Raw genomic sequence first — 12,342 nt, forward strand, 5'->3', positions numbered from 1 at the left:
TTGAGTCCAATCTTTGCGACCCCATGGATAGCAGCACACCAAGCCACTCTGTCCACCACTATCTCCCTGAGTGTGCTCAAACTCATGTCCATTGAGTCAGTGATGCCATCCAACATTATCAATTTAAGTAATTTATAACTAGTACAACCTTTAATTGAACTTTCTTAGTATTTTACAAAAACAGCATGGATAGGATTGTGGGTTACAGGTCAGACCCTATAAAACTCTTAAGAGAAAAACAAAGGTACAAAACACTTTGACATAAGTTGCAGCAACATCTTTTTTAATATACCTTTTAGAGTAACAAAAATAAAAATAAGCAAATGGGACCTAACTAAACTTAAAATCTTTTGCACAGCAAGTTCAGTTCAGTTCAGTTGCTCAGTCATGTCTCATTCTTTACAACCCCATGGACTGCAGCATGCCAGGCCTCCCTGTCCATCACCAACTCAGTTTAATAAAACTCATGTCCGTTGAGTCAGTGATGCCATCCAACCATCTCATCCTTCATCATCCCCTTCTCCTCCCACCTTCAATCTTTCCCAGCATCATGGTCTTTTCAAATGAGTCAGTTCTTTGCATCAGGTGGCTGAAGTATTGGAGTTCTAGCTTCAACATCAGTCCTTCCAACGAATATTCAGGACTGATTTCCTTTAGAATGGACTGGCTGGATCTCCTTGCAATCCAAAGGATTCTCAAGAGTCTACTCCAACACTGCAGTTCAAAAGCATCAATTCTTCAGCACTCAGCTTTCTTCACAGTCCAACTCTCACATCCATACATGACCACTGGAAAAACCATAGCCTTGACTAGACAGACCTTTGTCAGCAAAGTAATGTCTCTGCTTTTTAATATCCTGTCTAGGTTGGTCATAACTTTTCTTCCAAGGAGTAAGCGTCTTTTAATTTCATGGCTGCAATCACCATCTACAGTAATTTTGGAGCACAGAAAAATAAAGTCTGACACTATTTCCACTGTTTCCCCATCTACTTCCCATGAAGTGATGGGACCAGATGCCATGATCTTAGTTTTCTGAATGTTGACCTTTAAGCCAACTTTTCACTCTCCTCTTTCACTTTCATCAAGAGGCTTTTTAGTTCTTTTTTCTGCCATAAGGGTGGTGTCATCTGCATATCTGAGGTGATTGATATTTCTGCCGGCAATCTTGATTCCAGATTGTGCTTCTTCCAGCCCAGCATTTCTCATGATGTACTCTGCATAGAAGTTAAATAAGCAGGGTGACAATATACAGCCTTGATGTACTCCTTTTCCTATTTGGAAGCAGTCTGTTGTTCCATGTCCAGTTCTAACTGTTGCTTCCTGAACTACATTCAGATTTCTCAAGAGGCAGGTCAGGTGGTCTGGTATGCCCATCTCTTTCAGAATTTTCCACAGTTTGTGGTGATCCACACAGTCAAAGGCTTTGGCATAGTCAATAAAGCAGAAATAGATGTTTTTCTGGAACTCTCTTGCTTTTTCAATGATCCAACGGATGTTGGCAATTTTATCTCTGGTTCCTCTGCCTTTTCTAAAACCAGCTTGAACATCTGGAAGTTCACGGTTCATGTACTGTTGTTGCCTGGCTTGGAGAATTTTGAGCACAGCAAAGGAAGCCATAAATAAGAAAAGATAACCCTCAGAATGGAAGAAAATTGATGCAAACAAAACAACTGACAAAGGACTGATCTCCAAAATATAGAAGCAGCTCATGCAGGTCAATTTCCAAAAAACAAACATCCCAATCAAAAAATGGGCGGAAGACCTAAACATTTCTCCAAAGAAGACAAAGATACAGATGGCTAACACATGAAAAGATGCTCAACATCATTCATTATTAGAGAAATGGAAATCAAAACTACAATGAGGTATATCACCTGACACTGGTCAGAATGGCCATCATTAAAAAAATCTACAAACAATAAATGCTGGAGAGAGTATGGAGAGAAGAAACCCTCTTACACTATTGGTGGGAATGTAAACTGATACAGCCACTATGGAGAACAGTATGGAAAGTCCTCAAAAACTAAAAACAAGAGGAACCACATGATCTAGCAATCCCACTCCTGGGCATATACCCAGAGAAAACTATAATTCCAAAAGATACATGAACCCCAGTGCTCACTGAAGTACTATTTACAATAGCCAGGACATGGAAATAACCTAAATGTCCATCAACAGAGGAACGGATAAAGAAGATGTGGTACATACATACAATAGAATATTACTCGGCCATTTAAAGAGAAAAGACTGTGTCATTTGCAGAGATGTACATGGAACCTCAGACTGTCATACAGAGTAAAGTAAGTCAGAAAGAAAACTAATGTTAACACATATGTGTGGAATCTTATTTGCAAAGCAGAAACAAAGACAAAGATGTATTAAAAAAATTAACGGATAAGAAGGGGAAGTGGGGGAGTGTTATGCATTGGGAAATTGGGATTGACACGTACACATTACTATGTATAAAATATATAAGTAATGAGAACCTACTGTATAGCACAGGAAACTCTACTTGGTGTTCTGTGATGACCTAACTAGAAGGGAAATCCAAAAAAAGGAGTATATATGTATGGCTGATTTAGTTTGCTGTATAGCAGAAAATGACACAGCAGTGTAAAGCAACAATACTCCAATTAAAAAAAAAAAAAAAACCTGTCTTCCCAAGTGACTGTACTGTTTTTGCATTCCTACCAGCAAAGGGTATAAGATTATCTGACCCAAACCATTCGACCATAACATCTAACCCATCACTGTCTGTGACTATGCTATGCTGTCACAGGGAAAAACCCCAACAAACATGCCCGACTCTTTGCAACCCGATGAATCGCAGCACACCAGGCCTCCCTGTCCATCACTAACTACTCCTGGAGTTCACTCAAACTCATGTCCACGGAGTCAGTGATGCCTTACCAGCCATCTCATCCTCTGTCATCCCGTTCTCCTCCTGCCCTCAATCCCTCCCAGCATCAGAGTCTTTTTCTAATGAGTCAACTCTTCACAAGAGATAGCCAAAGTATTGAAGTTTCAGCTTTAGCATCAGTCCTTCCAATGAACACCCAGGACTGAGCTCCTTTAAAATGGACTGATTGGATCTCCTTGCAGTCCAAGGGACTCTCAAGAGTCTTCTCCAACACCACAGTTCAAAAGCATCAATTCTTCGGTGCTCAGCTTTCTTTATAGTCCAACTCTCACATCCACACAAGACCACAGGAAAAACCACAGCCTTGACTAGACGAACCTTTGTTGGCAAAGTAATGTCTCTGCTTTTGAATATGCTATCTAGGTTGGTCATAAATTTCCTTCCAAGGAGTAAGCGTCTTTTAATTTTATGGCTGCAATCACCATCTGCAGTGATTTTGGAGCCCAAAAAATAAAGTCTGACGCTGTTTCCACTGTGTCCCCATCTATTTGCCATGAAGTGATGGGACCAGATGCCATGATCTTTGTTTTCTGAATGTTGAGCTTTAAGCCAACTTTTTTACTCTCCTCTTTCACTTTTATCAAGAGGCTTTTTAGCTCCTCTTCACTTTCTGCCATAAGGGTGGTGTCATCTGCATATCTGAGGTGATTGATATTTCTCTTGACAGTCTTGATTCCAGCTTGTGCTTCTTCCAGCCCAGCATTTCTCATGATGTACTCTGCATAGAAGTTAAATAAGCAGGGTGACAATATACAGCCTTGATGTACTCCTTTTCCTATTTGGAGGCAGTCTGTTGTTCCATGTCCAGTTCTAACTGTTGCTTCCTGACCTGCATATAGGTTTCTCAAGAAGCAGGTCAGGTGGTCTGGTATGCCCATCTCTTTCAGAATTTTCCACAGTTTATTGTGATCCACACAGTCAAAGGCTTTGGCATAGTCAAGAAAGCAGAAATAGATGTTTTTCTGGAACTCTTGCTTTTTCCATGATCTAGCGGATGTTGGCAATTTGATCTCTCGTTCCTCTGCCTTTTCTAAAACCAGCTTGAACATCTGGAAGTTCACGGTTCACATATCGCTGAAGCCTGGCTTGAAGAATTTTGACCATTACATTACTAGCATGTGAGATGAGTGCAATTGTGCGGTAGTTTGAGCATTCTTTGGCATTTCCCTTCTTTGGGATTGGAATGAAAACTGACGTTTTCCAGTCCTGAAGCCACTGCTGAGTTTTCCAAATTTGCTGGCATATTGAGTGCAGCACTTTTGCAGCATCATCTTTCAGGATTTGAAATAGCTAAACTGGACTTCCATCACCTCCACTAGCTTTGTTTGTAGTGATGCTTTTTAATTAAGCAGAAATACCAGAAACAGAAAAAGGAGAAGAAAATGTATGAAAGCCAGAAAGTTTCATAATTTGATGAAAACCATTAATCCACACACCTAAGAAGCCCCAGATAAATACAAAGAAATTCACACCTAAGCTCACTGTAGTCAAAGCATTAAAAACTGAAAACAAAGAGGAAAATCTTGAAAGCAGCAAGAGGAAAAAGACTCACTACATACAGAGCAATAACTATGAACATCAGACTCCTCATATGAAAGGATACAGGACCACCAGAAGTGGGATGACACAGCCAAAGTCCTAGATGGAAAAACCGGTAACCAACAATTCTATATCCAGCAAAACTATCCTTCAAAAAGGAAGGTGAAATAATTCCCACTTAAACAAAGATAGCGGGAATTTATTGCTATCTGATCTTTCTTACAAGAAATATTAAAAGTTTTTCAGATTGAGAAGAAATGGCACCAGCCGGTAACTTAAATCCACATGAAGAAATAAAACGCTCTAGAAAAGTTAAATACCTACATAAAGATAAGTTTATATAAAAGTTTTATGTGAATGTTCGTATCAGCAGTATCATAATAATAATAATAATAAAAGGTCAACTATGAAAACAACCCAGATGTCTCATCAACTGGTGAATAACTAAGGAAAACATAATATATTCATATAATGGAATACTATTCAGCACTAAAAAGGAATGAAGTACTGAGAAGGCCCAGAGCTAATTTATAAAAGCCAGAAACTGAGCTCCAACTGTGAAAACAAAACTGACGACTGAAGCTTGGAGTCAAAACATAGGGAAAAAAATCTCTAAGAAATGACAGAACCACTGTGCTGTGCTGTGTTTAGTCATGTCGGACTCTTTGCTATCACATGGATTGTAGCCTGCCAGGCTCCTCTGTCCATGGGGATTCTCCAGTCAAGAATATTGGAGCTGGTTGCTATGCCCTTCTCCAGGGAATCTTCCCAGCCCAGGGATCAAACCCAGATCTCCCGCATTGCAGGTGGATTCTTTACTGGCTGAACCACCAGGGAAGCTGGATAGAACCACTCGGTAGCTATAAATCCTTCTGAGCTCTGAGGGTGATCTGACATGTGGCAGAAACATCTATACTACACCCTGGCCAACTCACATAGGAGATGGGAAAATGGGGCTTTTTTAGCAACAAATCCAATGCAACTTAAGATTCAGGGAGAAGCACAAAGCTGAGTTTGACAGTCGTTGATCAATCTGCAACTCAAAGACTGCTTTTTAATATACAGACTTAAAAGATAACTCATTTTGATTATTCAACAAACAGGTAATGAGGACCTGCTTACTCTCAGGCATGATGTTAGGTGATACAGATATGAAATAAGCAAAACTTAGTTGATGATCTTGAGATTAAGAAAGAAAGAAACAAGACTGTGGGCTGTAATTTTTTTTGTTTAAAATAAGCAACTTAGGCATTAAAATTTCATAACTGCATTCATCTGTTACATGACACCTTAATGTTCAAAAACTGCTTATTGCCTAACTCTTGGTAGAAAAGGCCTACATTCTGTACCTACAGCATGCACAATTGTTTCATAAATTCTGCTTAAGATGGTGCCATTTTTTCTTCTTTCCTCTTCCTAATTACAATAATATATATGGTCAATGACTACATACCAGTTAGACAGCTTAAAATAATACATTAACAATACCAAGTGCTGGAGAGGATGTGGAACAATTGGAACTCTCATATATTGCTGGTGAGAATGAAAAATAATATAGACACTCTGGAAAAATAATACAACCACTTTGGCAGTTTCTTATATTATCAAACATATTAATATATGATTTAGCAGTCACACACCTAAGTTTTTACCAAGGTGGACTGAAAACATGTTCAAACAAAAACCTGTTAATGGTCAGTTATAGCAGCTTTACTGATAACTGCCAAAAAATTTAAAAGAACGCTAAAGTTCCTGGTAGAAGAATGGATAAACTGTGGTGCATCTATATGATGGACTACTACTCAGCAGTAAAAAAGAATAAACTGTTGCTAAACACAGTAACCTAGATGAATCTCACACAGAAATATGCTGAGTGAAAGAAGTCAGATTTAAAAGGTTATAAACTTTATGGCTGCATTTATATGATATTCTTGAAAAGCAAACTGTAAGTGACAGAGGACAGATCAGTGGTTGCCAGGGGATATGGAGTAGAAGAGGGTGTGACTACAAAGGGATACTATTGCCCTTTTTCCTGATTGTGGAGGTATTTAGATGAACCTATCTGTGTATTAAAATTCATTGAATGAGGCACTCAGGAAGAATCCGTTTTACTGTGTATTAACTTTAAAAAATATATCATCAAGAATTCACATATTAGATGTCTATGAATCAACTAATTTCATGATTTTAAAGACAAGAAAATAAATCCAGAGGCATTAAAAGTGACTTGTTAATTAATGATTATAGTTACCAACCTAATGGCAATCCTTTCCTTAGGAGTTCACAACTTAATTCAACATATGCTTACCTCAAAATGAGAAATTCAATCAGAAATAAGGATTATGTAGAAATAGCATAATAAATCAAGCTACACATTTTAATAAACATAAAAGTCAACTATAATTTCTATGCTACATTTAGGTGGATAGGCCAATAATAAAAAAGAAATTTAAATTCTCACCTGTACTCATTTGAGAGAAACTTCATAAACTACATTCTAGTTACTAAGTTGGCTCCCTCAATACAGATACAGCTCAGAAACTGAGAAGTTTCCAAAGTTAATTCCAAAAAATTCCAGAGAATTTCCTGGCAGTCTGATAGTTAGGACTCTGTGCTTCCACTGCAGAGGCCATGGGTTCAATCCCTGGTTGGGGAACTAAGATAACGCATGCTATGCGCTTTGGCCAAAACAAACAAAACCACACACAAAATTCCAACACTATTAGTTCTATACTAAATCAATACTTCCTTTCTGAATATTCTACATATTAAAGAAAACATTCCCCACCTCAAATGGCAAAAAATCAATCTAAGCTTGTTGGGGTAGGAGAAAATGGAAATGGGAAGAGGGCAAGAGAAGGAAATAAGGTAAAAACAGAGGGATTTAAACTATACAAATTATTAGTTATGTGTAATAAAATATGAGAAATATTCTTGTCCTCTTCTTTAGGGATAACATATAAGATTCCAAAGATTCAGAAAATCAGTTCTTTCTTAAATATTTAGAATTACAGTTATCAACTATGACCTAGATTACAAATCCACTTTACAGAGATCCAAAACTTTTTTCACAAAGTACAGTCAGCCTCATTTTACAATACATTTCTAATTTCCAAGTGGGAATAATAACAATACTCCATGAGACTATCCTATAAGTATTATGGAAGATGAATAGGAAGTCTATAGTACCACAAACATGAAGAGAACATAAAAAAATGCACTTTTGGCTACTCAAGAATAAACGAACACATATATTTCAGACATTAACAGTTTCAAATGATCATCTTCACATTATAATAAGCAGTATTTCAGAGACTTTTATGGCTAACGTCTTAAACTTTATCTTATAAATGTCTTTATTTTACAAATTAGAAACTAATGGCTAAAGGAGTTAATTGTTGCAGAAGTGAGTTAAAAGCAGGTCTCCTAACTGCTTACATGGCAATCATATATACAATGCAAATTTATATTCTATCCTTCTCTCCTTGAATTGTTCATTCTGCTCACATACCCTCAAGTCAACAGGAATTAGCCAAATACTTCTGCACATACTTATTAATCCACATACTTTAGAGAACTGAAAGCAAACACCAGGTCCTTCACTCTTTATGGCAGATCTAATCAAGTTAAATGATTTTGTCCACTTTAGTATATGATGTAAAACATAAAATTTCATGGCAATCTGAAGTAAAATTAATGATCAACTACCTTAATCCTCTGTGCTTTTGTTGATTTTAATGCAGTCAAGTAAGTTATAAGAGAAAATGAAAACAAAACAAAGCAAAAAAAAAAAAAACTTATCACCAAGATGTGTGCATATGGCATTTGCAAAGAGAACTATTTTTTTAATACATTCAAATTTTAACCAACTTGTCAAGTTCACTGCAACAAACTTAAGCATTAAGAAGTAACAGTAGAAATGTTTCATAGAACATCTGCCCTGTAATTATCTGATAAGTCAAATGAACAGCAAAGAAAGTTTCTGGAAATATTTATCCTAAAACTTTATTTATGGTTTTATTCCCCAAGTTATTAAATAAAACACCATGATAAATTATGGTTTGGTATCATTGTAACTATAAAAACTAATATAAGATTGTTATTTACTGGGATTTTTTTTGAGATATAATATTCACAACTAAATACCTACTATGTTCCACTCTTTTATGATAAACCTTGAACATACCTGAATAAAAACAATGGTCCTGTCCTCAAGGATCATACAGTTTAGTAAGTACTATTAAAATGTGCAGAAATAAATTGTAATACAACATAATACAACAATGAGTGGACAAAGCAGAGTAGAGAATAAAGAATCAGAGAAAATCAAGGAAGGGTTCAGCAATATCCAAATTGAGTGTTGAGGTAGAATAGAAATCTGACAGAAGGTCTATAAGGTCATTTCTTCATATGAAACTCTAGGAAAGACAAGTCTAATCTAAAGTGATAGGAGGCAAACCAGTGGTTACCTAAACCCAGGGATGGGAATCAGAGACCGACGGGGACTATTATGTATACTATATGAGAACCACTGAAGTGATGGTCAGGATCCCTAGCTGTAGTGATGGTTACCTGGATATAGACATTTGTTAAAACACATCAAATCATATTCTTAAAATATGTGCGTTTTATCAGAAGTAATTTATATACTTCAGTAAAGTTGTTTTAAAAATGACTTGGGAAACCAAATGGGCTATCTCTGTGTAACAAAAACACTTTTATATTCCAATTAGAAGGGAGTTATTGGTATTCTGTGATTAGCAAAATGTTTTCTCTAAATGGAGTTTAAAGCTCCAGCACAGTTTCTTATTTTAGAACTCTCCTAAAGAAGTAATGGGCAAAGAATGTAGAGCTCGGCAGAGTTCCAGCAGAACAGGCTATTTCCAAGTTTATATGATATTGCTAAAAAAAGCATTTCATAATACAAATTTCCATTTATAATGTAATTATTGAACATGTGGATAAAAAAATACTAGACTGAAGAGTTCTTTAGCTAGTTTTGTAATTCTGGGCAAATTAATTTACATCTTTGGGATTATTTCAGCTCTTAAAATAAGAAGACTGGTTTCTTTATGATTTCTTTCACTTTTAAGATTTAATTATTCTTACATGATTAAAATCTCTACATTGAATCTCCAAATGAAACCCCTAAGGTAAGTCCCAGATGTTGAAAGGAATGTATTAAAACAAGTTCTATCAAGTACATGGAATATCAGAAGTACAACATTTAAGACTGGCAATTTATGGCTCTTAATCAAATTTATCTACTTTCTTCACTTTAATTTTACTTATATCATTTTTTCTTAGCTAATCACACAGGTTCTTCTAAAATTTCTATGGTGCTAGATACATCATTCTACATATACCACTCTTTGTCTTTGCAAATAAATAAACTAAGGATTATAGACATTAAATTACTAGTTTACAATATTTTCTTTGCAAAGACAAAACTATTAGATCAAATGTGTCTTATATGATTTGTTAAGTAAAAAGGTTTAGAAAGAATGTATAAATATAAATGGATGAACAATGATACAAACACAGACTTTTTTTCTGTAAGGATATACAACAAAAAAGCAATACTACCTTTAGGGAGAGGGCCTAGACTGGATAGAGGTCATTTTTCTATTTTTACTTTCTGTACCATTTGAAAAATTTCCAACATGAACATCTGTTAATTCTATTGTTTAGAAATTATGATCTTAAGCTGGACTTATAGGTTGTATTTTCCTTTCATTTTCTATACTGAAGGAAAAAAAATAACGTTTGGCTTTTTTAATGTTTTTCTTCTTTTTTAAACAAAATGCCTGGTAGTGTAAGGTGTTAATTCAGTCACTTAGAGCACAAAGAACAGAGGTCACAGGTTTGAACAACGACATTTGCAAAAAAATAAAAATATCCCTTGGTCATACAGTGCATTTTTAACTTTAAAAAGTCATCTGGCAAACTCGTGCTGCTGATCACAAGAATGAATCAGGTAAGAGCATGTGGTTGATCCAATACAAAACACAAATATGGAAAATAAGTAATGTCTTAGTGACAGAGAGTAAGAGAATAGACAGCAGAATTACTCATCTCTAAGTAAATATTTTAATCTTCACATCCATCAACTCAATGCACTTCTGAATAAAATATAAATAAGACCTTAACTGTAGGAGAAAATATAGCCCCTGTACTTTCGTTAAGGCTAAAGACTATATATGGCAAAAATCTTACTATTTGTAAAATAACACATTCTTGTTAGTACACTATATAAACATCAAATAAAATACCTGTAACATCTTCTGGATCTGATACAACAATATGTGCATTTAGTTCCTGTAGCTTGTGATGTAATTCTTCTAATTTTTTATTTGATTTTTTCAAAATGTTGTCCACATAAGCCAAACTTTTTTTATCTGTTGTGACTTTTCTCAGATTTTCAGCTCCTTCTTTGATTTTCAGTTCTTTCCTTATTTCTCTCTTAATTCGATCCTTGATATCATCCAATTTCTGTTGCACCATTGTATCTGAAAAGTCTAATTTTTGAACAGCACTCACATTCTCAGAAAAAGGAAGACTTCGGGAATCGCTCTACAAAAAAAAAAAAAAAATACAAATGTGGGAGTTTAGAAAAAGTTATTTGCTCAGTAAAATATTCAGTATAAGAATAAAACTGTACTAAAGGCAATTCTTCAAAATCTCTGCCCACTCACTAAATAGCATTACCTGACAAATTTACATTAAAATAAACACATCTGCACATAAAGGCATCTTTGGGCTTTAAAAACAGTGGATGTTTGATATTCCACAAGCCCAAATTAGATTCCAGCAGCACCTACCCAGTGAATGTTGAGCAAGTTATTTAACCTTTGAAATACTCAGTTTAATTGCCTGCAACATCTAAATATTAGGCAGTTTTCAGAGGTAACATGGTAATTTAAAATACTGTATGTGAAATTTCAAATAAAATTCCTGGCCCAGTATATAGTCACTTAATAAGTAAAGATTATTATTAAATTCCATAGGTAAGATAAAATATAATTTTATAATTTCTATAAGAAATCTCTTAAAAATAAAATAATATTTGCAAAAATAAAATTATATCCTTATGACCACTTTTTAGTTAAGCAATTAAAAGCATTAGGGCTTGGGAAAACTATTTCAGAACTCTATATATTTCATGGCTAACTATCCCAATTGATAATTTGGTTGACATCACATAAAAATAACTACTAAAAAAAAATGTCTAAACCATATCCTACTGATAGAAGCTAAGAGAATACAAAGTATCAATTATTCATCTTAAAATGAAAATCAAATCAGGTAAGCACATCTAATCCATATTTAAAACAAGAAAACATGTTCTGGCTATTTGTACTGATACATCATTCACTATTTTAAATTCGAATACTATAACACTACTGGTTTTTAAGTTAACTTTTACCTTTGGGACGAGGAATTAAGTTTGTGAAGGATACAGAGTTCACCCTTTATGCATCTTTTGAACCACAGATCTAAGCAATTAAAAGATTTTCTTTTATTTTTTTGAGAATTCATCACACCCATAAAATTATTTCTATTTAAATTCTTGGTGCAAGAATTATGTCTAATTCTTAACCTCTGAAAAACATGTATTTTGCAAAATAGTGAGTTAACAGATGCAAAGACCAGGACTTTGTCTTTGCTTTGGTACGAATTTACCTGGTGCCAACAGCCATACTATGCAAAAAATGAAGTATGTGTGTGCCAAGTCGCTTCAGTTGTGCCCAACTCTCTGAGACCCTATGGACCATAGCCCACCAGTTAGTTTCCTTGGCCCATGAGATTCTCCAGCCAAGAATACTGGAGTGAGTTTCCATGCCTTCTTTCAGGGGATCTTCCCAACCCAGGGACTGAACCTG

At 35.3% G+C, this 12,342-nt stretch overlaps 1 protein-coding gene across 1 annotated transcript in view; it reads right to left on the reverse strand.

The window, feature by feature from the left end:
- PKN2 (protein kinase N2) overlaps nucleotides 1–11,024 on the reverse strand; it is a 90,391-nt gene extending 79,367 nt beyond the window's left edge. Inside the window, exon 1 of the mRNA XM_052636930.1 lies at nucleotides 10,732–11,024. Within this exon, the coding sequence (XP_052492890.1) occupies nucleotides 10,732–10,963 (232 nt within the window). The 5' untranslated portion in view covers nucleotides 10,964–11,024. The remainder of the gene's footprint in view (nucleotides 1–10,731) is intronic.
- Between the last annotated feature and the right edge of the window lie 1,318 nt (nucleotides 11,025–12,342).

The sequence above is a fragment of the Budorcas taxicolor genome, chromosome 3 (assembly GCF_023091745.1).
Source record: "Budorcas taxicolor isolate Tak-1 chromosome 3, Takin1.1, whole genome shotgun sequence".
In the NCBI taxonomy this organism is placed as follows: domain Eukaryota; kingdom Metazoa; phylum Chordata; class Mammalia; order Artiodactyla; family Bovidae; genus Budorcas; species Budorcas taxicolor.